At 37.3% G+C, this 27,535-nt stretch overlaps 1 protein-coding gene across 8 annotated transcripts in view; it reads right to left on the bottom strand.

Moving 5' to 3' along the window:
* The window catches only part of SUPT20H (SPT20 homolog, SAGA complex component), a 29,423-nt gene extending 3,056 nt beyond the window's left edge, over positions 1-26,367 (bottom strand). For 2 of the 8 annotated variants that reach the window (XM_084200884.1, XM_084200885.1), the window contains exons 1-21: positions 26,266-26,367; positions 25,469-25,566; positions 23,490-23,525; positions 22,345-22,403; positions 22,195-22,261; positions 20,776-20,905; positions 20,079-20,182; positions 19,427-19,543; positions 19,250-19,303; positions 18,915-19,054; positions 17,502-17,658; positions 17,365-17,421; positions 15,700-15,771; positions 14,565-14,722; positions 12,340-12,372; positions 10,329-10,440; positions 8,061-8,169; positions 7,660-7,818; positions 5,613-5,925; positions 4,448-4,602; positions 2,134-2,189 (exon numbers count right to left, since the gene is read on the bottom strand). In XM_084200884.1, coding sequence (XP_084057010.1) covers positions 2,134-2,189; positions 4,448-4,602; positions 5,613-5,925; positions 7,660-7,818; positions 8,061-8,169; positions 10,329-10,440; positions 12,340-12,372; positions 14,565-14,722; positions 15,700-15,771; positions 17,365-17,421; positions 17,502-17,658; positions 18,915-19,054; positions 19,250-19,303; positions 19,427-19,543; positions 20,079-20,182; positions 20,776-20,905; positions 22,195-22,261; positions 22,345-22,403; positions 23,490-23,525; positions 25,469-25,486 — 2,106 coding nt within the window. In that variant the 5' untranslated portion in view covers positions 25,487-25,566; positions 26,266-26,367. Of the gene's footprint in view, positions 1-2,133; positions 2,190-3,426; positions 3,576-4,447; positions 4,603-5,612; positions 5,926-7,659; positions 7,819-8,060; positions 8,170-10,328; positions 10,441-12,339; positions 12,373-14,564; positions 14,723-15,699; positions 15,772-17,364; positions 17,422-17,501; positions 17,659-18,914; positions 19,055-19,249; positions 19,304-19,426; positions 19,544-20,078; positions 20,183-20,775; positions 20,906-22,194; positions 22,262-22,344; positions 22,404-23,489; positions 23,526-25,468; positions 25,567-26,265 lie in introns of all 8 variants that reach the window. The other 6 variants (XR_014615964.1, XM_084200888.1, XM_084200887.1 and 3 more) reach the window with 6 other exon arrangements.
* Between the last annotated feature and the right edge of the window lie 1,168 nt (positions 26,368-27,535).

Raw genomic sequence — 27,535 nt, 5'->3', positions numbered from 1 at the left:
CAGTCTACAGTATCACAACTGAAATTATGACAAACTTGAGTATCTAGTAGAGAGTATTTGGTTAAGCAGAAGGCTTGTGTGTCTGAGGACACAAGCAGAACAGCTAGTTTTCTCACACTGATGCATCAATGTTGGTTAGGATTTTTAAGTGCTAACCTGGTACTTGCACCTTAGGATTTTTAAGGTTTAATTGACCACTCAAAATTTGTCATTTGAGGACAGATCGGTCCTTTAACACTAATTATAGGCAGCAGTAGAGCAAATGTTTTAAGATTACAGCTTTAAAGACAACTTGTATTTCCTTTGGTGCAAAGAAGATTCTGCTTAACTACAGCAGTGAGGTTTGTAAGCTGACTCACAGCAGTGTCAGTAACAAGTTTCTGTTTCTCTGTAATAATCCTGACTGCATTTTTTCTCTGTTCATCTGATATATCTGTTAGTTATGATAAACAAAGCACTAAGCTGATTTTACACCACTCATACAGTGGGGCTGGCTCTCTTCATGACAGAATCAGACAATGCTCAGCAGTTGTTACAGCTTTTCAAAGAAGTATAACCCAGCTCCAGCCATAGAAACAGAGCCACTGCACTCTGCTGTTTGAGAACATTTAGGAGGAAGAGTTTCCTCCCCCTCTGCTTCAGATCTATAGCGTAATGGCTCATTTATTTGTGGAGATGGGGAGAATAGGAACAACTGTTTCATCCATGCATCCCAGACTGAGGGCTCTTAGCACACACCTGTTTTCCCTGTTGCTGAGGACTACAGGTTGTAGGCTGCTGAGATTGCTGCTGTGGAGAAAACTGACAGCTGCTGCTGGAGTGAGTTAAAAAATAAGTGAACCACCTGGAAGCTGTTGAAGATTAAAAACAAAAGGCATAATTCAATCAAACTGCTGAGTTTCCTACTGTTCTAGGATGAACATAGTATTGATAGTAGTGTACTTCCCAGAGGCTTGATTTTTGTTTTGTAATGCCTTTAAAGTCAATCAATTTACAATTGTTGCTGTTTCTGAAAAAGGCTCATGCTCTGAAAACAAATTTGCATGAACTTAAAGAAAGGTATTTCAATAGGAAAACATAATTATTTTAATTAAAAAGTCATATACTGAACTGATACTGGAAAGATCAATGCCAGTCTTCAACAGCACTGTATATAATTTCCACTTTCAGAATATTCCACTGAATTTTAAAAGATAGTGAAATGGCCTTGATTCCTCTCCCTTACCCCAGCTTTAACTGCATTTATTTCAGCTGAATTGTTCTTGGTTTATATGAGCGGCAGAGCTAGCTTGAAAGAATGTCCTTCAACATGGAATCACTCAAATACAAGCATTTAATTCTATAGAAGAGCTCTACTCTGGCATAACTGCCTCCTGTGCCTGCCCTTTTCCATGTTTCTGGAGCGTACAGGAGTGGGAAGAGGAAGTAGCAAAGCTGGTAATAATTTTTTGAAGCATGGTGCAATCTATGTGGAACACTGAAGCTGCAATTCTGCACCTGCATCTGGCAGCCGGCTTCAAGGTCCAGGAACTCTGCCCAGTTCCACAAACAACCCCTGCTCTGCTTTTAAATACAACTCTGACATAATAAACATCTGCTCATGTTTGTATTTGTATGTATGCTTAGTGCAAATAAAGCATTTACAGACCTTCTAAACTCCCTATCTTACAAGAACTTCCATTCCTAAAACCTCTTTAAACCTATTACTGCACCTACCTGTGTATGCTGAGCTTGGCTTTTAGGCATTCTATGTGTAACCTCTGAGTGATTCTACTACACTATTTTGTACAGTCTAACTGTAACTTTAGTCTGTGATCTGCAATGAAGCCTTAGGCAAATCCTAAAAGATTGTATTTTAGGATTAATCTTTTGAATCCAAATATCAGCATCTTTATATTGTTACTGAGAATTATCTGCTTTTTTCTGAGCTAGGAATATAACTTCCATCTGGTATGTCTATGGAGATGTCTTTTCTCTTATTCTAAGCCTTTTAAATAAGCAATTAAGGTTTGCAGTAAATGGTCTGACCAACTGGCTCCAAAGATCTGTGTGGGGGCAGTGCAATAAGCAGCACTAAGCAGGTCTACAGAAAGATAAGAAATTATTATTATTGTGTCCAAGTATATCAATTACCTGTAGAAGATTTAAGGGTCGAAGATTTGATGTATTTTTCAAACCAAATGGGCTGCCTGTTAAAGAAAACATCTTTTTATTAGTAGTGAGTCTTTACTCAGTTCTATTTGTGTTTTGCAGTACACCTTTCCACTGGAACTATTTCTAAACATCTGGAAGTTGGAAAAGTGGCAAGTGTAAATTGAGTGTAAACTTAATACTAAGTGTATTATAATACAAGTATAATCAAAGTGTAATACTGGCAAGTGTAAATTAAGTGTAAACTTAATACAATGCTGCATTTTCCATAATGCAGTTCATAGTTATTCAGACTCAAAGTGCACAAGAGCTGACTAAATGGAAAGAAATCTGTATCACTACATACCCTGTGACCTATAACCTGTTCGTGCATTTACACAAAGGTGATTGTGGAGAACACCACTGCAGTTCTTCTCTTTCAGTGATCCTTCTTCTGCCTTTGAAAGGTTTACTGTTTGTACAGTAAATCCAAAAAAGTCCAAGGGCTCAATGAAGGAATACACTCTTACCAATCTTTAACAGAAAACAATCCCAACCCAACGCTCCAGTAAGACAGCAGCTATCAAACAGAAGCCCTCGAGGTCTTGCACAAACCTAGCTCAGCTCACTACTTGCATCTGTTGTGTGGGTGACACACAGCATGTACAAGTCTGTGACACCTAACTGGCAGAGGTTGATAGTGCTTGAAAGGACAGAAGTAGACTAAAAGCAATCCTCATGAACTGAAGAAATGGTCCAAAGTAACACTGATTTTAAAAAAGACAAATGACCAAGTACAAAATTGTAACTATCTTTGTGTCTGTACAGCAAGAAAGGACACGAGAAGTTACAGGAGGTCACAAACATGTCCAAATCATCCATATCACAAACTACAGAGCACACAAAAGAAAAGAACCTCTTCACACAGTTTACATTTATAAAATTCACTGTCACAAGATGCTGTAGAGATTCTGAAAATATACATGGGTTCAAAAACCAATCAAATAAATCCACAGAACAGAAATCTAGCACAGGATATTAAGCACAAAGATCCATGGGGATATTCTTCAGCTGAGAAAGTCTCAAAGCTGTAGATTGCCAGAAGAGGTACAGTTGTAGACAAGGGATGTTTCATTTCACAATTTTGCCTCATCTCAAACACTCTGCTCAGTATCCTCTAATGGCAACTGTCAGAGACAGAATATAAACTGGATGGATTTTTGGCCTAAACCAGTAAAGCCATTATTATGTTAAGGTAATGCTGTTGCAAAAAATACAGATAAAAAATAGGCAGACCTCATTTGGGGAAATGTTAACAGGAATGTTGTGAAAGAGATGAGATGCATTTATTCTGCTGTGCTCCACAGTGGTAAATCAGCCAAGCTCAGGCTTGTGTCCCGTTTTGGTTATCACATTTTAAGAAGGATGTAAGCAAATTGGACAGTCTAGAAAAGAGTGACAGGATTATGAAAGGTTTGAAAAATACGACCTATCAGAAAAAGACAAATGTGGGACATGACAGCATGTTTGATACTTAGAAGGTAAAGAGAAAGAGTGAACAACTATTTTTCACATCTGAAGGATACAGGAGGAAAAAAAAATGCAATTCAGGAGATGCAATATAATTAGAAGGAAACATTCTGCATGGATAATGAGCCACTCCAGGTAGCTACTGAGGAAGACTGGAATCTTCTTCAGTGAAGATATTTAAATACAGTTTAGATAAACATTGGTTCAGTATGGTTTAGACAGATTTAACTCTTAGCATAAGGGATGGATATCTTGAAGTTTTCTACTGTTCTCATTCTATAACCATACATTAGACTTTTTAAATTATATGTTCAGAAAAAATAAACTGATAATTTATGTGCATTTAAGATTTATATAGTTGCATTTGAAGGTAATAAGGAACTACTTAATTGTTGTACAAGAAAAGTAGTACCAGGGCCAGAATAAAATGCCCCACATATTTAGAAAGTGAGGCCTCTTTCTAAGTTCAATCATGCCTTTTTTCTGGCAGTCATCATTATCAAAATTTCATTTAAATTTGGAGTTTCTCTCGAACTTCTTACTGAGTGCACCAAACAATCCAAGTTTTGACCGTGTATCCCCAGCCTAGCTCACCAAAATCCAGCTTAAAACAATCTCCAACACAGCCTACACCTTGAAACATACAAAAACATGTATGTTGTTCCTGAGCTCCAGCCATCAAATACACAACCTCTTCACACAAAGGCCACTTCAGTCCATTTTTCTCACAAAATGTTTTCACACTGTCCCTGTCTGAAGGGTGGCTTTTCCACTCAGTCACACTGACCTGCTTGGGAGGCAGATTGCATTGCAGCGGGCAGCGCACTTGGTACCAGACCTCCTGGGGGTAAAATGCCACTCAGATTTATACCTGCAGGGGCTATGGCACCAGTGTTGCACCCCAGCATAGGGTTTGAACCACTCATCAGTGACTGTGCTCCACTGTAGAAGAGGAAAGACAACACGTCAAACCCAAGTGGCACAAGTAAGTCTGAATAACTAAATTGTTGCCCTCTGTCTCATGGCAAGTAAATCAGTAGCTTGCTGTAAATTATGGGACTATGGATAAAGCATCAATGCAGCTTAAAAAAATCATTTTGCCTAGAGCACGACATATATTTCATATTATGAGCACATACTGTCTTTTTTCTTCTTTGATATCAACTGTTAAAAATAAACCACAAGTGGTCCTTTCATTCTAGAAATACTAAAAGGTCAACAGTCTTCAAAATGGTTGTACTATCATAAAAGGAACAGGTTTGCATTTTCTTTTTTCGCTATAAAAAAAAGTCCAATTTATCAAGTGACCAGCTGCTGAACACCTTAGCTGGGTAATTTGAATGTATGATACCTGCATTGAAGCACACGATGTGTCTTACACTGACCATTGTAATTGCAGAATTTTCCTTAGTCTAAAAAGCAGTTCATGTTATACCAAACCATCTATTCTTGACAGCATTTATTATTTTCTTCAAACCACAAAATTATTTTTAATGATCAGAGTGTTTCACCTCAATGCTTTTTCAAATGGATAGAAACAAATCTGTTCCCATTTTTCATTTAGATTGGTCTGCATATGACATCTACCTCCCCTCTGATTAATAAAAAAATTTTCAAACTTACAGAGTAAAACCTCAAAATCACTGAAACTGAGATAAAGCTTTCAGAAATAAACCTATATGATCCACAAAGATGAAAGCAATAAAGGTCTTTCTTAATAGATTTTTTCAATAATCTAATAGTAGGTGACTTCTATTTGAAAAATACAAATAATTTCTACTGGTTCTTCACTTGGTAATTACAAACTAATTGATCTTTTTCTGTACTGCAGATTCTGAAAAATATTTACCCTAACGGATGGTGGACAGTCCTGGACCACAGCCCCTCCCACCAACCAACCAACCAACCAACCCCCATGGCAAATTAAGAAACCATCATAACAAAAGACTTACCACACAGAGCCCACTACATTGATGAAGTTAAGTCCTGCAGGGTTTGCCATGACCTGGGTGGAGGTTGTTCCTGTAGTAATGGATGTTACCATGGTGGAAAGAGGAATGGTCATTACAGGCAGTGCCTGGCTCAGAGACATTTGCTGCTGAGCAAATGGGGTTAACAAAGTGGGCTGAGGGGTGAAGCCTGAATCTTGGGGAGTAGGGGTGGCAGAAAGGGTAATAGGAGTTGAGCTCTGAGCATCAGGAGGGTGTGGGGTCGATGAAGGGGTGTTGGTTGGAGTAGGAGTAGATGGTTTAGGAGTTCCAGACCCTGCTCATTGAGAAAAATAAAAAGTGCTAGTTTGTTATAAAAGGCCAGTCCTTTTTGTATAAGGTTAATGGAATATTACTTAGCATTGACAATTTCTTCTGTTTTTTAGATTGCAAGTGTTAATTTCTACATGACAAGTGTTGCAGCACACACTCATTGTTAAGGATGCAGTATAATCACAAAGAAAATCCATTCTCCATGCTTCATTCCTTGTGGCATACACCAATTCCTATTTTCCTTTAAGGCTTCCATAATCTATCATACATCAAGTCATAATTCTATTCAGGAATACTAAAAATAATTTCTTAGTGACCATTTTAACCTAATTAATGTTTGCCCTAAACTGTTAAACAAATAGTATCCATGTATTGCCTGCACAATAGGTTTTGTTAAAAACTTATCATGGAAAACAAGAGTCAGAAAGATCATGTACAATTTCAATGATCATGGGGCTGATCTAAATTTCATCAGATAGTCAAACTTTTCCACGTATCAACCAAATAAAAAGCAGCTATCTAATATTTAAGAACCATAGAAGAGGATAATACTGCATAAAAATAAAAAGCTACTGTGTAATTCTCTCTACTTAAAATGTAACACATACAGCTGTATTTGTTGTGGATGCAGCAGGCAAAGTCTATCAATAGAAAAAGAAAACAAAACAAAACCCCCAAAAAGCTTGAGCTATTTTTTTCCTTTTTTTTTTTTAGCTTTCATATCCTGCAGAAAGAAAGGAAATAAATATGAATGGTGACCAGAGCCTTAAAGTAACTGTGTGCAGCAGATTTACACAATTCCTAGCACTAACATAAATCCAGACTCAATATTTTGGAAGAAAACTTAAGTTTTCTTTTTTATCTCGTGCAAAACAAGAAGGCAGAAAAGTTACACCTTTTGAGCTACCCAGATTTTAAATTATTTAATGGAAAAAGAATATTATAATACCATGCAGGATACTGGAATGTGCAGTATACAATTATTCATTAAAAAATTGAGAAGCTGCAGCTATGGTTTCCTCTTTATACAGATCTGTTCACGAAATGGCTCAAGACACATACATGTTTTAAAAAACATTTACGATCTACAGCTAAGATTACAATGATCCTGTCAGTGTTAAAGAAAATACTTTAACTAGGATGTTGCTTCTGATTGAAATTTGCATTTTTACACCTGAGAATATGGTGCTATCATCAGCAGCATCACCACCACACTTGCAATCAGCAATGATTTGTAAAACAGTGTAGGAGTGTTTTTAAAAAATCATCTTATCGTTTATTGTATCATCACCTCGGGACTGATCAGATTATATACATACACAGATACACAACTGCACCAGCTCCTATAACATTTAAAAAACCAGATGCTTAAATAAGGTAAAGGCAAATTGATCTAACATACTGTTTTTACACTGGAGGCAAAATATCTACACTTTGGAATTTATCTCATCACATCATCTACCAGCCTTTCATATATGAGGAGATCATGCTAATTGCATAAAATGTATTAAAACGTATACACAGAGGGTGCATACATATATATACAGAAAACGAACACAGTTACAATAAACATAAAATACATACAGTGAACAAGAGACCTGCCTAAAGCTGCACAACTTATACAATTTAGGGTACACTGTACACTTAAGTTTCATCATTCCACAGGTTAAGAAGTTTATCTCAGGAAGCATTTATGCAAAAGCCTAAGATTTAATGGAGAATTTAGGTCGTGACTCACTTTGTGAAGAGCTTGCAGGAGACATGGCAGCTGGAGAGAGCATGCTAACTTGATTAAGATCCATAGATTGTTTCCGAGAAAGACCAGGAGGCTTAGAAGGAGGAGGTGGAGTTGGGGATTTTAGATGGCCACTTGACTGTTGTGAACTAAAAATATTACCTGAAAAAGCATAATTAAAACACATTACTATTCTGTGAGTACATGTTAACTTGAATATCAGGACAGAATTTTGTGAATATAATCAGAAATTAAAAAAAAAAAAAACAAACAAAAAACCCCATGCTCTTCTCACAGGTAAGATTCTGGTATTTTTAAATTAAATCTTAACTAAAGGGATATCCTTTCATTTTACAACAGGCAGATCATGTTAAAATTAGATGTTTGAGTCAAAAAATAATTACCTGAAGAGCTACTTCCTGAACTTGAAGGTAATTTGATAGGAGGAGGTCGGTGTTTTACACCTTTCCCCAGTACTGAAGACTGAACAGAGCCTGACACACTTTCTGGCTGCTGGGAGGAAAGAGAAATTAACACTACCACAGCGATGACAAAAATTTTCACATAGCTGACAGAAAAGACAACTCAACTGATTTGTATGAAGGCTTCTAAGAACCATGACAATATTCCTTTCAGCCATTTCAGATGCTTATGGATTTAAAAAAAAAAAAACCTATGATGAACTCTCTTTAGATAAAGTCTTTACCACCAAGAAGCAGCATGAAAGTACTAGTAAAAATTTAAACTGAGCAAAGAAATAAGTAATATAATTAAAGAGTTTGACTTTTCTCCATAATTCTGGAATTTCTTGTAGTAATTTTCACAAACACAAAAGTGATGCATACACTTGAAATAATAAAACATTTAGGTTTTACTTGAAAAATGACATCATTTAATTAATTCATTCTCTATATACCTGCCATTTTCAACCAAGACAGACTTAAAGAACAGGATCAGAATTCTTTATTCTGCGAGCAGGATTTCAAATAAATTTAGGAAAATCTTGAATGCAGAGAAATCAAGACACATTTCCCCAGTGGCTTCAGTGGGACCAGAATTCATACTTTTAGAGGGAAGATACAGCCTTTTTGTTTGCTCTTGTATCCTAATCATCAGGTTGTCTGAACATATATCTGCTTCACCTATTTGAGTCTGTAGTTCTCAGTCACTCGCAACAGACCCTAAATCCGTAATTCCAATAGCTGACACTGTCTAAAGACTCAACAGTGAAACACATTCACATATATTCTATGTGGTTTTACCTTACAGCAGATATCCGTAAATTACAGTACTGTTTAAACAAACATACAGTTTGCAAACTGCTGAAACTAGGAAATGAGGCTGGCAATTTAGTGAACAGAGTATTTCAATACTGGAGTCGCAATTAAATGTGCATGAGCTAAGAAATCGGAGCATTGTGCAGAATTACCCTTTTTTCTGAGCTTAACTTCCACGGATTCTCAGTGATAAGTGACAGTCCCTCTACATGTTTCTAATTGCTTGCTTATAAAAAAGAATCTTTTGAGGAAAATTCTGAGGATTACCTTTCTGTTCTTTTATTAAAATCTGCTTTCTTGATTTTGAAAATAAAGACCAGTACCCCATTCCAATGGTAACTAGATCATTAATATAGTAAGCTGAGTAACTCTAGTCCAGCTTTTGGTAGGGGCTTGGACAGGCAGACAAGTTGACTTTGGCAAGCAGCCTTCCACCCATTTATAATGTGATTTGAATGTATATATACACACATGCATGTACATGTCTGTATGTGTGCACACACACAGAAACATCCATATTCCTTTCTGCAACTGCTGGCCTTGGAATGCTGCTGGTCTGCTTGACACCACGAACCACCTCCTTCAGAAAAACATTGCTGGAGTTTTTAAGTAGATATTTAGGGGAAAGATGTCAAAGAAATACCCCAGGGGATACAAATCTCATTTACTAGCTGGAGTATAAGATATAGCTCACTGCTGAAGTACTGACTCTGACCAAACAAAGCCAGAAGCAAGTAAAGTGCAAGGCAATGCCAAAAGGCAGGAAAATTTGGGAATGCAAGAGTTTATACTGGAAGTGTAGAAATGTGTGTGCATGTAAACATACACACTTGAAAGCTGTTAGGGTTTATGTTTTGGAGGTTTTTTTGGGTTTTTTTTTAATATGTTTGAGCTTTTTTTTTGCCTTTGGCTTTTTGTTTCTTTTGTTTGTATTGATTTTTGTTTGGGTGTTTTTTTAAGTTTTCCTCTTCAAATTGAAAAGAAAATAATTTGTATTTCTAAAGGTAAAAGAAGTTCAGCTACTCCATCTGCTTCTGTGTTTACTGACCTGCAAAACAAGATACACAGCTGCATTTTACTATACTGCTCTATGAAAGGTTTACCTGAACAGGGCAAAATGCTGAAACAAAACTTTGGAGCTATCTAGAGCTGATACAGAGCAAACCCTCCACCCCTCAAAACAGCTAAAAGACAACATCTAAACATTGAAAACAAATGCTTTCCACTAATTTTTCCAATATACTCACATTGAAGGATCATGACCATAATGCATTTAAAAATTCATTCAGAAAAACATTTTTAGGTTATTTTAGGTTAAATGTAGATAGCAAAACTTTTTCTAATAATTCAATAATTAAGCATAAATAGAAGAAATTTGTAGCTTTATAAACTCACTTCCATTTCCTTCCCTGGAGAAAGATGACTGACTGATCCACTTGAATTATGAAACATTTTCACAGTACATTTAGCTTCATTTTGCACTAACTCCTGGTACTGGTTCACCACCCTGAAACAAACAATAAGGACATAAAAAGATTAACAAGTTTGAACTTCCAAAGATACTTACAGATAAACACATCATTGTATATGTTATAGTCATATATTTTATATATTGTGTAAGCATATCTCTATGAAACATAGAGATGCACATATATAAAACGTACTTATACCTCTTTGGATCTTTTTACATTATATTCCTGGGATCTTAGATTTATTCCCTTTTAACTTTTAATCTTTTTTTCCCCTAATACAAAATACAGTGTAAGAAACACTCTACTGGAGGAATATAGAAAACAATAGAACAGTTCCATTCCCAAAAGCAACTGCAGATCTTTGGGATGTCAGTCAACAGGGATCCCATTCCCCCTTTTATACAGAGATCCAGAATATTTTATAAAAGTGTCTTTTCTGGTTATGCTGCCTGTGAAACAGTCAACCCTCCTTCAGCTTGAGGTCTATGTCAGAGAAGGAGTCTAAATGCAAGGGCTGAACAATCACTCCCCTAGCAGCATTATGACAGACATTTGACAAAGCATCAGGGAAACAAGTTTAAAATATTGTTCTATCAAATTGAATCAGATACTACATCTCTACTAATCTAAGACAACCAAGCTGAGGAAATACTGTTTCACAAACACGAGTGAATATACAAAATGACCTTGAAATATAAAGCTGAAGTGCTGTGGTCACTTACACTCTGGCAGACTAGGCCTCAGTGAAAACCAGCTGGAATATTTCCATTACCTCACACCTAAATGTGATGAAATTCTCTTTATTTTGATGTAGCCCTGCTTCTGTCATATGCTGTTACTTGGCTAATGCAGACATAAGCAAGGGCTTGACACACACAACAGAGGAAAGGGGGCAGTGCACTTTTTGTAGCAATTAGATTTTAGACTGACTTATTTAAAATTTGGTGGAATCAGGGTAGTAAAATGCCATGTACTCAAAAAGGTGGTCCTGCAGTCCCCTACTGTTTCTTCTTGTCCTTGTCCCTGATGAAAGGACTTGTGCAACCCAGTGACAAACATGACCAGGAAATCAGTCCCAGTTAAAACTAGGCTCTTGTAATATTGTTGTTTTACTTTTCAGCCAGCCAATCTCCCCAGTTCAGCTTACAGAACAAGCAGCAAAAGTATCAGCACAAAGGAGGCAGGAGAGAATATAAGCAAAGAGTTTCTTGATCAAAATTACCTATTTAAAAAAAGAACATTATTACTGATTTTTGATCAAATCAAAGACTCATTTCCCTGCCAGGCACTAAGTGTGTGTGAAGATAAGAGCTATGGCATGTACATAGCCAGGAGTATCCTAAAGAGGCACAAAACCACAATTGGCTCTAACAGAGGTTGCTTTTTAAGGTTCTGTGCTTATACGCACAGGCAATCTAATGTGATGTACTCTGACAAACACTTAAAACCCACTTATTTTGCTACCTCAGTTATCCCTGAATTAGCTACTCCTACTCGTTCTACAACTAAAATATACTGAAAAACTGGTTTATTACTTGCTTCTCTAGGATAAAGCTGAACAGAGACATGCACAATACACAAAATGAAGGTGTATAAATCTTAAATTCTAGATTACACTTCAAATGACAAGTTTAAATGAACCATTTCCATGATTGCTAATTTACCATGCCAAATGTTAGGATGAAATTACTGCTAAGTGGTCTCAGAGTTCAGGTGTACTTACGTATTTGATGTCCTCTATTCTTCCTTGCTTGTTAAATACAGAAGCTACACACTATTCTACTTCTTGATATGATGACTAATTCCTCTTATTTTTTTTCATTTGTTCTGCATCTGTTTCCATAACCATAGCACTGGCAGTCATAACTGCCAAAAAGGAACAAAATTTATTATTTGTCATCAAGCCAAATAGCTGTACAATTATATTAATTTACCTTTCAGCATCAGTCTTCGAACCAATAAGGAACCTAAAATGTAAAGTACATTTTCAGTAATGAATTGGACTAAAAGAACATATTTTTATAATCACAAGGCTTCAAACAAATGGCAGTGCTGTGTTTTTTTCACACCTGCTTGAAATATAAATGATAATGTATCCATTCAATGGACTGAGTATCATTCAGTATTTGAAATACACACTTGACTTCCTAACTATAGGTACAATATACACACATGATCTAATATGGTCTCCTCTAACAGCAAATTACCTACAAAGCAAAAGGCAGAATATAGAAGTTTTGGATTTTATATTTTTTTAAAAAAATGTAACTGTGTAACTGCTACAGAATTATTTATGTAAAAAGTACAAAGGAAAAGTTATGTATAAACCAACACCACATCAGTACACTCAGACTGAAATACAAGTGTGCTGAGGGGAGGTCAAAAACAGTCCTATGCATAAGATTTTAACAAACATTTAGTTTCCATTGTTTGATTTCACTTTTGCCAATTCCAATTCCCCATGATTTTCCAGACCTCCTAAATAAGTATCTCTCTTTTGCATTAACACTTACAGCTTGAAAACTTATTACTATGTTTCTTTAACTTTACAGAAGTTTCTCTTTCACCAGCTCCAAAAAAAACCCCAAAAAGTATAAAAATATTTTATTTTACTGAACAACAGAAATGTTTACTTCACCTTTCATTTCATATGACAGTTTGCCAAGGATGGGTTATCCAGGTTTTGATGAACTTTAATTGTTAGTGTCTTAGCCATGATTTCCAAAACCCTCCAGGCATTTAGTATCTCTAAATTAATTTAATTCCCAGCCTTATTACGCAACTCTAAGCTAGCACTGTTGTTCCAAAAAGATCAGCACTAAGTATGTGTGCTGATTTTGGCTAGGGTAGAGTTAATTTTGTCCATGATGGCCGACACAGGGCTGTTCTGGATTTGTGCTAAAAACAGTGTTGGTAATACAATTTAGCTATTCCTAAGCAGTACTGACAAAGGTCTCTCACAAGCAAAAGGGCTAGCTAGGGGTGTTCAAGAAATGGGCAACTGACCCTGCAAGGGCAGCTGACCCCAAGTGACCAAAGGAAAGGATATTCCATACATACCATATGGCAACATGCTCAGCATATAAACGCAGGGCAAAAAGGAAGAGGGGTGGGGGAAGCACTTAGAGAGAAGGCACTTGTCTTTCCCAGTAACCATCAGGTGTGATGGGGCCCTGCCCTCCCGGAGACAGGCAAACACCTGCCTGCCCATGGGAAGTAGTGAATGAATTCCTTATTTTACTTTGCTTGCATGTGTAGGTTTTCCTTGACCTATTAAATTGTCTTTATATCAAGCCACATGGTTCCTCACTTTTTTCCTTGCTATTTTTTCCCCCATTCCACCAGGGAGGTCAGGGGAGGAGGGAGTGAGTGCTTGCACGGTGCTTAGTTGCCAGCTGGGGTTAAATCACAACAGTATGGAAACAAACAGTGAATAGCTCAAGTCTAGGGATAAAATATTCTTAAAACTCAGGATGTTTTAAGATTTTCATAAAAAATAAGAGAATGATTACATACTAGACGACAAAAATAACTTTCATTAGCAGAACTAAAAGGTTTGCTCAGTCTCACTGCTCCTTGCCTTAGTGAAATTTATAGGCTCTACTCTGCTGCATGGGTTCCTTCACACAAATAATCTAGTATATACAACAAAAAGACCTGACAGCAGAGAATCTTTGTAGAACCACAGCCAAAACCAGCATATTCCAAACAATTCAAAATTATGAAGCTTCTCAGAAGCTCATGTTTTTCTTCATTTGTTTAGTTCAACTGGATCTAAGAGTAAACAGAATATAGTCACATCTTACGTTTTCATGACATAAAGCAAATTTTGAGAACAATCAAGATTCTGAGTATCACCAAAAAGGAGTGCAACAACATCTCACAGTGTCTCCACAATTTTCATGACTGGATTTGCTGGTGGTCTTATTTCTCCCCCAATGTATCTTTAATGTAAAAGATGTACCAATTTAACATAAAAGTACATTTGAAATATGATGGTTGCTGGTACACATTTTTGTTTGGGTTTTTTTTTTGGTTAAAAAATTTTAAGTCAGACTTCTAGCTCTAGAGTATTTTTGTGACTGAAAATGACAAGTAATGTTTGTTTTCCTCCACCTACTGATCACAGCATAGTTTAAAAAAAGAACATGTGACTTACTGTGATGGAGTTAATAGGTTGTCATTTTCCTCATCACCTTTGAGCGTCTGAATTTTACCATAGTACAAGGGATTGCCAAGAGACTGAAAAATGGTCAGTTTTGTTTTTTGAACCTGATTACCAACTTCACATTCAAACACATAATCATCCTTCATTTCCTAAAAAGACAGAATCACCTAGTAAGTCTTGAACAAGCCTTAGCCAAAACAGCAAGTAAAGCAGACCAACTCCATATTCAATACAGAGTAAGAAACATTCTGTAAGTAACTTTATAGGAAGGGGTGCATTATCTAATATGAAAGTGATTCCAGAAGTTACATTAATAGGATGAGAGGAAAAGGATTTATTGCCTCTTAAAAATACCAAGTTATTGCACATCCCAACAATCATATTAGACGTGGAAATGCAGACTGGGTAAACACATATAGAATCGGTTTTATATGAATTATGACAATGCAAAAAATGTTGAGGATAAAATGCTGGAACTGACCATGAAATTCTACGGGGAAGTATTACTTTTTTCCAACAGGCAACTACAAAAATATCATGATACATGCTGTTAGTAAAGCTACTACCTTGCCTCTGAAATTATAAATTAATAATAAATTATGTGATTTAATCACATAACTAATCAATGAATTAATAATTATTAATGTGAATTGATCAGTGATTATATTAAATTACTACTTCTGATCAATCACAGTTTGTGCCAAAAATCCCAAAGTTCAACTTAAACATCGCAGAAGGAGTTTTTTTTGTAAGAGGCATTTAATACTGACCTCTTTCAAAATGTAATATTTTGATTTCGATAAAGCTCTTTCTAATCAGCCTTTGAATGTCTGAGTAAAGAAAGCAGTTTGTTGCGCAGAGTTTCATGTAAATTATGATAATTTCTTTAGTACAAGCTGCTTATGCTTGTATTTCTGGAAAATCTGAGGAAATCAGACTGATCACATGTTTGCTTTACTGTATAAAATTACAAGTGTCCCTGGTAATCTTCCCATGTCTCTGCAACACATGGAAGATTAATTAAATTGGGGGAGGGAAGATTATTCCACATTAAATTGATTTTGTTGAAATAAGAAGCATTTGAACTAGAGACAGTGAAGTTTGGCCAAAGGTCTAAAAAACTCACGTGTGCTGGCCAGACAGTTGGTTGTGAGTCATCAGACTTGATAGACTTTTCCACTTTGGCATATTTTTCCACCTTAAAGAAAATAGAGAGATCAGAAAAGAAATCCCCTATGTTACCTCCTATGTTTCTTCAAGGAAACTTAATTGAAGAACCTTCAGAACTTTACATTTATAGAGTTATACCACATTTGCTATGTTAAACTTAACAGAAGAGTGAAACATGGTTTCAGACTACAGATTGAAATCATTGTCTGCAATGTGGAACGGTTAAGTAATTTCACAATAATAGTAATTCCTAAAGCCTCTGATTAAGTCAGGTACAACACAGTTGAAGTAAAAAGAGAGGTTTGTTTTGTAGAAACTTACACTGTCATTTCACTGTCATTTGCATTCTTGGCAGCCCTATGATGTTCAGAGCTACAGTCTTGTCTAGTCTACAGTCTCTTAAAAATCTCAGCATAGTAGAGAAAACTTGTGGAAAGGGACCTGACATCCTGGTTGGTGGCAAGTCAAATCTGAGTCAGCAGTGCCCTGGCAGCCAGGAGGTCCAGGTGTGTCCTGGGGGGCATCAAGCACAGCATGGCCAGCCAGGCAAGGGAGGCAATTCTGCTCTGCACCGGGGCTGCCTCACCTCGAGCACTGGGGACAGTTTTGCACGCCACAATATAAGAAGGATATAAAGCTACTAGAGAGAGCTCAAAGGAGGGCAAGGAGGATGATGAAGGGCCTTGAGGGAAAGCTGCATGAAGAGTGGCTGAGCTCACTTGGTCTGTTCAGCCTGGAGAAGAGGAGACTGAGGAAAGAGCTCATTGCAGTTATAACTTCCTTGTGAGGGGAAGAGGAGGGGCAGGCACTGATCCAAACTCTCTGGTGACCAGTGACAGGACCCCAGGGAGTGACCTGAAGTTGTGTCAGGGGAGGTTTAGGTTGGATATTAGGAAAAGGTGCTGGGCACTGGAACAGGCTCCCCAGGGTAGTGGGGAGTGGTCACACCACCAACCTGACAGAGTTCAAGAAGCATTTGGATAAGACATTATATGATTTTGGGGCTTGTCCTGTCCTGCAGGACTAGGAGTTGGACCTGATGATCCTTGTAGGTCCCTTCCAACTCAGGATTTTCTATGAGTCCCTTCTGTACACTAACAGTATGTGTTCTGACAGTGCCAGAAATGAGGAATATGAATGCCCCCAAGAGAAAAATGCACACAGAGTGAAAAAAACAACTCTCAGCTACAATTCTCTGCATAAAATCTAAAACTTTTCAAAATATTAATGTCCCATTGTATAACATTTTAAAAGACAGGAATTTCTACCAAGATGAAAATCAACTCATTTTTAAACAATCTACAAACCTCATTTGCTTTTTGGGTTTTTATACTATCAGACAACTTCAAATAGAGATGTGCTCATTGAGCCCACATAAGAACAATGCTAACAATTTGTTTGTACTGATTACTTCATCCAAACTATTCTGATACAAATGCAATATATTACAGTGTGGCTTAACTTCTGTTTATACCTTATGGTACAGAAAAGTAACGGTAAATGCTAAAGTCACTCCCATTTTTTAAAGGTCATTCTTTGACACTGGTTACTTCTTAGACACTTCTTCATAGAATACAATTTCTAATAATTGCTAATTATACATAACAATTGGTGGTCTTACATCTACTTCAGAAGGAGCAGTCAAGTAGCAAGGGTTCTGTTTCCACATATCTACGCACTGGAAAATGAAAAATAGGATTAATATATTAAATCCTTTAATTAAAAGGTTAGAAGTATATTACTTTTCAGAACACTTACATTTCCAGCTTTTGAAATTTTGAGGTCATACTGCTGGGCTGTTTTCCTCTCCTTCCTTTTCTGTAAGTAGTCAAGTAGTCTGAGCTGAGGTGGAGTTGAGTAGTGAGCTACTTCCTGCTGTCTGTTCAAAGAGGACCTTGAGTACCTTTTGAAGCACCTAAGGCAAAATGACACCAAAGCTTGTAAAACCATCAACATTAACTTCTCCACTGCTCTTGTACAAAACCAAAAATATGCAGGGAACTGCTACTTACACGGAGACTAATGAGTTTGTAAATACTAATTTAAAATTGCTTTTGGATTGTAATTGGATTACACTGTACAACTTTAAATTATGATTTCATATTTATAAAATGTACCACTATTCTCTTCATCTGTTTCAGCACTAAGAATGTGGTTATTTTTTAAATGCCTAATTTAAGTACATCATCAAAATGAGTAATTAAGAAGCTGCCGAGCTTAAAATATTTATGTATTATGATAATTTCAGTTCCATCAAGTGATCCTTGTCCTACTTATGTAACTATAAAGTTACAATGACAGTAAACACCCTCTTGTCTTTGTTTCATGACAATCTCATGGGTTCAGTAATGCTGTTCTGGACATTCATTTATTCCCTTTTCCTATTTTTCTAGTGGAGTATTTGTTGATCACCAAGCTCTAATTTTAAGGACAGCTTGATCAAATTAATTATTTATATTTTTTCAGAAATTGCTGCTGGTTTGGTACTAGCATAGTATTACAATGCAAATTTATGTTTAAATATTTCAGTAATTGTGACAGACCATTAATGCATTTGCTATTTACAGAGTGAATGCAACTCTTGTGATAGAACAAACACGTTGAACAAATGTTTCAAGCTTCTGTAGAAATAAAAAAGGGCCCAACCATGCACAAAAGTGAAATAATTTCAGTATTTTTTAAATAGTGCATACTACATTAAGTTTTTCCAATATTCTTATACACTTACACTTCTGTTTAGCTTGAATGTCAAATATAAAAATAATTCTTTTCATTTGCTCATTCAGGATGAAACTTATATGTAGCTTTTAACAAATTAGAGACCAATATGCAACATATCTATTTATATATTTTACATTACTGAGCTGCCATCTGACTCTGTGTACACAAAACCTATGCAAAAAAAAACCCCAAATCCAAACTGCAATTAAACTGATTCTGTTAAGAAAATATATATATATACTTTCTTTTGATAGACAAAAATGAGCACACTACAGTATCTACTAGTAACCAAAATAAAATACAATATTGAACACTTAAAAATATTATATAATTTCTTGACTGTTTCTCGCACATTCCTGTTTAAGTAGGTATTACATAGGAGGATCTAAATATTCACATAAAGCATTACTTATAATTTTCTTTGAAAACATATTTCATACTGAAAACTACCGTTTCATGGGGCGAGTGTTCATCTTCTGCTTGTTGTACAGGAGTCTGTTTGTAGTACAGGTCACTGCTATTGAAGGATCAAGACACAAAGGCTCTGCTGTAGCCAAAATAAGTTGGCTCTCAAGTAGGAGTTTGTCCTCCTGTAATATACACAGCTACTAATAAATATAAAAATAGGAAAACTTTTACAGTAGTCAAGTTCCTATATACCTATGCATGTAGACATTATCTTAGAAAAAACTGAAAAAAATTATTAAACAAATAAAAAATGTTAATAAATTTTTGTTTTGCATTTATGACATCACTGTAAAGTTTTTAAATTACCTCTAACCTACCTGTGTCCATTTGTGGTTGTCACTTGTTATAGAATGCACATCACAAATTAAAGTCTGAGGAAAAAGACACAATGGTAATTATGAATAATAGGATTTAATAATACATGTTCAGCAACTGTGCATATCCAGTCTATGAACTACCATAACACTGACAAATAACTTAAGGCTCCTCTTTACCTGCATTGTAGGTCGCAAAAGAATGTGCTTGCTTTGGTAAGTTGGAGATTTCATGTTACCAGACTGCCTGTAGTCCCGTATTTCTGCTATGACACATCCACAATGGAAAATATTAACCTGGTTGAAAGAAAAACACCAGCTTTTGAATAAACTAACATTTACCAATCTTCCCCTGCCTCTATAAAGAAGTTTGCTATATAACATATAAAATTCAGTGCAACTAGGAATAAAACTCATGACTAAGTTTTTCAGACCAGCAGTCCTTTCTGCAAACACAGACCTGTTTGTCCTAGGCATACCTAAAAAACAAGCTCCAAATGTGCAGTGCTTTCTTATGCCAGCAATGCAGTTGTAAGAAATTCTCATGCCAAATATTCCATAATGACAAAGAACAAAGGAAATTTTGCTAGAGCAGAGCTGAAGATGTTTCACAGTTGTAATCACAGCAATCTCTCTTTTATCTCCTTCTCCTCAATTGTAAGTACTGTTTTTTTCCTATATATCAATAAAATATTTATTTGGGGCATTAAATGCTACAGTTTCATATGCACAAGTGTCTTGTGCTTACAATCATCTATGTGAAGCACTCAAAAAAATCAAGGTCTGTCTGGGTGCAATATGTAAGTTCTTTTTGAAAAGAGAAATTTCAAACCTGAGATTTTTCTAAAAGATCAACCAAAATAGGTGGTAGTTCCTCTGCATCCAAATATTCAAGCAGTTCTCCTTCTTCATAAGGCAGACGAATGGTCTCAGAGTCTGAATTTAAACAAAACACATTATCTTTGTGTTTCAAAAAAATTAAGAAATCTAAAACCTGCCACAGAAAAAATCAGTGTTGACAGAAACCTATCCACACATACCATTTTTTTGGATAGTATTTTGGATAGTATCTATTTCTGCACTTAAGAGTTTTAGTTTGCTCTTACTGTGCTAGCTTTTGCTCCCAGCTGACATAATGTAAGCTCTTGTTGCCCATGGCAATACAATTGGCATGAAAATGCACCAAAGTGGAACAGAAACGCCTCTGGGCAGATCTAGACATGAGGAGCAGTGAAAGAAAATTTGACAGAAGGAACCTGAAGTGAGTGAAACTTGCATATGCAGCTGCAGAAACTAAGGGGAAATAAGAGACTGGAAGGCTATAAAAAAGACTTGTATCTACAGATTTTGTCTGTAGATAAATAGCTCAGAGCTGTATGCAAATTTTTAGCTCAAGTACAGTTGGTTGTTCTCCCACCCCCCCACTGGAATTATATTGGAAGTGAAACAGATAAATATAAACAACAACACATTCTAAAAATTTATACAGCATTCTGAGTATTTTTAAAAATTCAAGAGAAAAATATTACCTGAACCATTTTTTCCCCTGAGCATCAGTGAATAACCCTCATTTCCTGGATAGAGGTTTACCACCAGACATGACAACGTCTCCTGCATAACCAGCTTCTCAAGTAAGTTCACATTTCGTCTCAGCTTCTGCTTTAAAAGTAAACATTGCTCATGAACATAATACTATGAAATAATTAGCAGAAATAAAAACAAAAACAATTGTTTTTATTAGACTGTTCCTTAGATTAATGACAAATTACACATCTAAACAAGCCCAGTTAAATTTAACTGTACTGTAGTCAGCAGAGTAAACATAGTATGTATTATCATGCATGCTTATAGACACAGATTTTTGTAAAATATCCTGCTCATTTAAAATTACAAACCCTAGAATTGGAAGTTCACAGACAGAGTTAATAAAAATAACATTATGCTAAACTGTTGTAAATCTACAGTGCACCATTATTTTTATAATTTCTACGAACATCATCAATCCAGTACAACTCGTTTGATAACAACAAATATTTAGTACTTTCAGATATTCCTAATGGAAGAAGGCATTTCTCTCCAGGATTAAAATAATGAGCATTTGGAAGCTTTCTTAATTGCATTTTCTTGTCTTTATTTGCTGCAATCTGATCCAGCAGCCACAGACACTATTCCCTTATTTAACTATAAAACCATCTTTTTGATGTATAACAGATTTTTATAATTATTTGGTGTGTTTCAGAGACCACATAAACATCCTACAAATTGTAACATTCGAAATCCCCTTAGAACTTAAGACAATGAATTCTGAACCTCAGATAATTTTACAGCCTCTGGCTGGAGACCATATTTCATCTCTATCAGCTCTGGGTACAACCATCAACTGGGAGTTAACGTGAGTGCTCATTTGTCTTCTTCAGTCATTTTACTTCCTTGAAAGCAGCAATACAGCAGGTTCCACAGCTTTAGCTTCTTGTTCAATTTGACATTCAGAGTTTAGCCAAGTAATTTGTACCTTTTACACCTTATATTTAGAACTGATAAGCCTCTTTGAGTCTCTTTGCTAACATTATGAAAACTTTTCACAAAACTTCTTAGCTTACCAACAATTGGAATAATAGATCAGAATTTACAACAAAACTACAGGGTCTGAAAAATATTCCACATTTTTCCAACTGATTGTGAAACAGCAATGCATATGGCATTGACACAGGCCTGAACTTGAACACAACTTCCCTTTGGTGACATGGGATTAAGACAGAATGAACAGCTGACTAAACCAGTCTAGGCCTTACTATTCACATTATATAGTCTTATCTTTAAGCAAGTACTTCAGTAAGAAAGGTTTATACTTCATACAACAAAGCAATTAAGTGGAATTAAAACCAAAATACTTTCTAAACCTGCCTGTTTAGACAGAAATGAAAAGCTTTCCAGCAATTTCCACTTACCTTTATCTCAGGCTCTTTTTCACATTCTTCAATATATAAATCATAAAGTTTTTGAAATACAGATTTTCTGAAATTAAAAAGACTCAACATGTAACCAAAATTAAATCAAAGAAATGCTATTAAGAAACTAAATACTGAAACTCTTGGTACCTTCCACTGGATAAATATTTTCTTTTGGGAGGTCTCTGACGGGCACTTTCAATGATATACTAAAAGAGAAAAGTAAACACGAAACCAGCATACATTACAAAGAAATTGAATTCTAGTTAGCACACAACTAGAGATCGTTACCAGACAGCGTTCCACATATACAGAAAGTAATTAACAGTTATGGTAGATGACTGTTCCAAAAGTGCACTAAACACAATCTGGTTTATGTTAAAGTCATCAAAAAGAACACAGCTCAATTTAGCTGTTAAAGACAGCATTTCACGCCCATGGCATCAGTTCCATGCAAGGTGTTGATTCTACACTGAGATCTTTTAATTACAGTAGTAACTAACACTACAACACTATTGTACTCAGCTACCACTACTGAAATTCATGTGGTTAACACACTAGGGTACAACCAAGTTTATTCATACTGGCTTGACAACATTTACAAATCAAATACTCTACAACATTATAACTTCAGGAAGTTCTCCCTTTGCCTTTTGCATTTACATTATTTTTTTCCTAAAGAGCTGTGCATTATAAATACAATTCATGTACATTAACCATTTGAATTAAAAAAGAATAAGAGAGACAGCAATCTCCAGTAAATGTGATTTATATTCTAACAAGGTTTTTCCAAATCTCTATTGTTTGAAGTATTTCAATTAATAGCTTCATTCAGAATTTATGTTCTCTCACAGGAACATTCATTTCCCATAACAGGGTTCAAGGTAACTTATATGAGATGATAGCATTAAAGAACGTGAACGTGAAGGCCCTTGCCTCTTCATTCTCACTGGGCTATCCTTAAAAACACAAACAAGATTTTGCCATATATTTCTGCCTGCTTATCTCACAGCACACAGATTTGCTGGTTTAGAAAGGGAAAGCTCAAGTCTTGCACAGTTTATCACCATAGTACTTGATGTTCTCAGTACAATGGGTAAGAGACAAATACATGACAGCAATTTCAGTGAGAATTCTATAAACTCAGTGTTACAAGTATAGGTGATTAAACATGTATGTATTTACATAATGTGGTTTTTTACTGCTTTTCAGGAGAAATAAAAAACAGCTGTTGTGTTTTTATAACTCTAAGACAAATAAATTACGTACAAACAAGTAATTTAGCTGCTACTTACCTCAGCACGATCCAATGCCAGTTCTAAAGCTTGTTGCTGCAAGAATGACAAAGGGGTTTTTAGAAATTATATGACTTATGACTTTTTTTAACATCTTCATACATTAAAAACACCCCAACAACCCTACTACAACTGATATGAATTTATAATTAGAAGATGGGCCCAAAAAATTCTTTGACACATACTAAACTTAACTAAAACCTCATGTAACTGCATCACAAGGCTTGGTTAAATTATGAAGCCTTAGAACAATGAAAGGCAATTAGAATTAAAAGCAGGAATGGAAATTACACCTAATAAAAGCAGTAATAAATACTACTCAGAACAATCAGAGATGACAACCAGAAAACCAAATCTCCTTTGTTATGCTGGTCACTAAGTCAACAAATAGGACAGGCCAAAATATCCCCAAACAGATGTCCAGAAGATACCAGTGCCCAAGTATCAGCACAGTTATTTTTCACAAAGTGGAAACAAAGATCTTGTGCTCAGAACTTTACTTCTGCACATAATACAATTTAAGAAGTGCTCCTTATGATATACTGTTATGTGGCTAGGAAACAAAACCAGCTTCCACTACAGACTTTCTCCAAGGTAGGCTAAAAGTCTGCCCAATCCCGTAAAACACAACAAAATCTGCAAAAGCTTCTCAATATTCCACAGCATATGGAATAGCATTTATTTTAATGAATTTAGCTCTTTTGGAATGTTTTTTTACTTCAGTACACCTGCATCTGATATACTTTTATTTCAAAAAGAGCCCACAACTTCACAGATCAGAATTGTGAGTTCTTGGATTAAAATTTGACAAGTATTTCAAACCAGAATAAACAAGCATCAGTGTGGAGAAAAAAAAAAAACAAAAACTCAAGAAAGTCTTCCTTGGTTTCTAATGTTCCTTCTCTGGCACTCACTTAAGCTCTGACATCCTTTGGACAGGAATAATATGCAGCTGCTAAATGAACCAGACAATGAAAGTGACTTGGGGCAGGGAGGAAAAATGAGGACACTATTAAGAACCAAAGCATTGTAGGAGAATACCACGAGCTTGATTCATCTCCAGGTAAGTCCAGGGAAGCAATGTATTCACTTTAGTGGCAGCTGAATGAAGTCCAATGTACTCCTGACAAACCCTAATATTTGGTGAAGCTTAGGAACACTGGTAATAGGTACCTCTTCCCAAACATGCATTTGTCCTATTCCCTCAGCTAAAACCATCCCTATCAGCTGCTCCTAAAAGCAAACACCTCTACTTGAGCCTCAAGGAACAGAAGACACACAAGCCATGTCCAATCCAAGGTAACACCAGTGATTACATAGATAATATTTTATTAGAATAGAATCCAGCGAAGAAAACCATACTACACAACAACAAAAGAACAACAAAGAAATATACAACAAAACCACTCATATAATATACCTAAAACAAAATTTCTTACCTGTTCATGAAAATCCCCCCACCTACTTAACATGCTACTGTGTAGTAGAACCTGCCATGACAGAACATTATAATTTTCAAGTGTCTAGGTGTTTTTATGAAAATGTCAAATACTGATGCTTCCTAAATAAGAGAATATATCTAGTAGATACTTCAACAATACCTATGTCCAGGTATGATTTAAAGTATTCAATTCACTGACTGTTTAACAATAGGTAAAAATCCATCGCAATATTAGCATCTGTGAATAAAAGACTACTATGTAGAAGCAGGATTTATATAGACCCAACCTCCTGACTGAAAGCACCACTAGCTTGATATGGCAATTCCTATGCTGCACTGGCCAGTGAGTAAGTGTTTAGAAGTATCCGAAAGCTATGAAGACACTCATAAAAAGGGAAATACCAGAATTCAGCAGTAACAAGGAAAACAATTTTTTAAAAGAAAATGTCAAATATTAGCGGCATTCTCCTCATCAGCCAGCCAGCTAGCAGACTAAAGCAAAAAGATCTGAAAATATATGACCGAAATCCTAACTTACCATTGTAGTTGAAGCCATGTGGCCAAATGGCAAAACAAGTACTTAAAGAGTTTCGTGTAGCAGGCAAAGAATCATATTTGATGGTCAGACTTGGGGTACTGAAAACAAAAAATTCAAGGAAAAAAAAATACCATTGAGAAGTAAAATGAGCATTTTATTTAAATACAACCTTTCTGGTGGTTAATTCTACTTTAATTTCATTTGCATAGTTTCCTTCAAGAGTAGGAACAAGTGTTCCATCAGCTGCTAGTGCAAAGACTCTCACTCCAATGACTACTACTACTTTTCACAATCATTTCACATTAGTTTTATTCAACGGTAAAGCAACAAGCACGTAAGTATACATACACTTTTCTCTATCACAGCAGTCTACCTAGGCTATCCCAAATGTCACAACCTCAGATGCACAGGAGGCTAAAACACTTCATGAAAACCAGAGTGTTTAGCACACCGCATCAGCTCTTTTGTTCTGCTTTTGAGAAGGTGCTATTAGCCAACACCATAGCAAACATAGCCAACACCTCCACTAGCGGTGTCTTCTAGCATTGTTTGGTTTAAAACTGACTCACAGCAAGCTGTCAATCAAGAAATAAAAAAACCTGCTGCCACAGCCTCCGCGGCCCCGCCGGGGCGGAGAGCGAGCGGCGCAGCCCCCGACGGCAGCAGCCGGCCGGGAAGGGCCGGGCCGGGCCGGCGCAAGCCAAGGGCGCAGGCCGGGCCCCGCTTCCCTTCCCTTCCCGCCCGGCCCCGTCCCGTCGCCCCCGCCCGGATTGTGGGTCCCTTGTGCCCGCCGGTACCTGGCTGCCTCTCCCGCGGAGCCCCCGGCACAGCGGCCCCGCCGCCCACCCGCGCATCCGCCCCGCCGCGGCGCCCCGGCCGCTTCCGCCCCGCCGCTTCCGAGCCGCGGCCGGAAGGGGCGGGCGGGTCGCCGTGGAGACCGGGAGGGGCGGGCGAAAGCGGGGAGCGGCCCCCGGCGCCGCCGTGCGGGTCAGGGTGTGGGTAGGCGAGGGTCACGGATGGGCGGCGAGGAATTCGAGGGTGTTAGGGGTGGTAAAGAGCCTGGAGTGCGCTGCAAGTCACAGCTTTTATGCCCTATGTGTCTCCGGGATGCTGTAAGGATATTTGGTACGTCCATCTCCTGGCCCTGCGCAGGACCGTCCCCAAGAGTCACACCGTGTGTGTGAGAAAATTGTCCAAACACTTCTCAAGCTTGGTGCTTCAGTCCCTTCCCTAGGGCGCCCATGAGTTGGTGGAGCACATGAGCATCCATACTCAGAGAGCTCTGCCAGGCACATCTGCACCACGCATTGTACATTACGTCCCTGGGGACCGCAATTTCATGACTTGTAGCACGTTATTCCCAGACCTTTCTAGCGCTTCTGGCTGAGCCATAATATTTTTGTTCACAGCAATGAGCAAAAGTGCTGCCCTGTGATCCAGCAGCTAGTCCTATGGAAAAACAACTACCCCAGGCCAGGGGTGGTCCCGAGTAAAAAGCCGCAGCCATATTGTTGCAGTTTTGCACTCCCCTTGGGATGCCTTTGGCAGCTGCAATGCGCCTGAAGCCGTGGGCTCTTTGGTTTCCGAGACGCTAACCCTAGGCGTAACCCTAACCCTAACCCTAGGCAGGAAAATCGGTTTAGGGCCAGGGCTGGTCCCGAGTAAAAAGCCGCTGCGGCAGCCATGTTGTTGCAGTTTTGCACTCCCCTTGGGATGCCTTTGGCAGCTGCGGTGCTCCTGGAGCCGTGGGCTCTTTGGTTTCCGAGACGCTAACCCTAGGCGTAACCCTAACCCTAACCCTAGGCAGGAAAATCGGTTTAGGGCCAGAGCTGGTCCAGAGTAAAAAGCCGCTGGGGCAGCCATGTTGTTGCAGTTTTGCACTCCCCTTGGGATGCCTTTGGCAGCTGCGGTGTGCATGGAGCCGTGGGCTCTTTGGTTTCCGAGACGCTAACCCTAGGCGTAACCCTAACCCTAACCCTAGGCAGGAAAATCGGTTTAGGGCCAGGGCTGGTCCAGAGTTAAAAGCCGTCAAGGCAGCCATGTTGTTGCAGTTTTGCACTCCCCTTG

Source organism: Fringilla coelebs, assembly GCF_963513975.1.
Source record: "Fringilla coelebs genome assembly, chromosome: 2".
NCBI lineage: Eukaryota > Metazoa > Chordata > Aves > Passeriformes > Fringillidae > Fringilla > Fringilla coelebs.
This window is presented reverse-complemented; position numbering and strand designations above follow the sequence as displayed.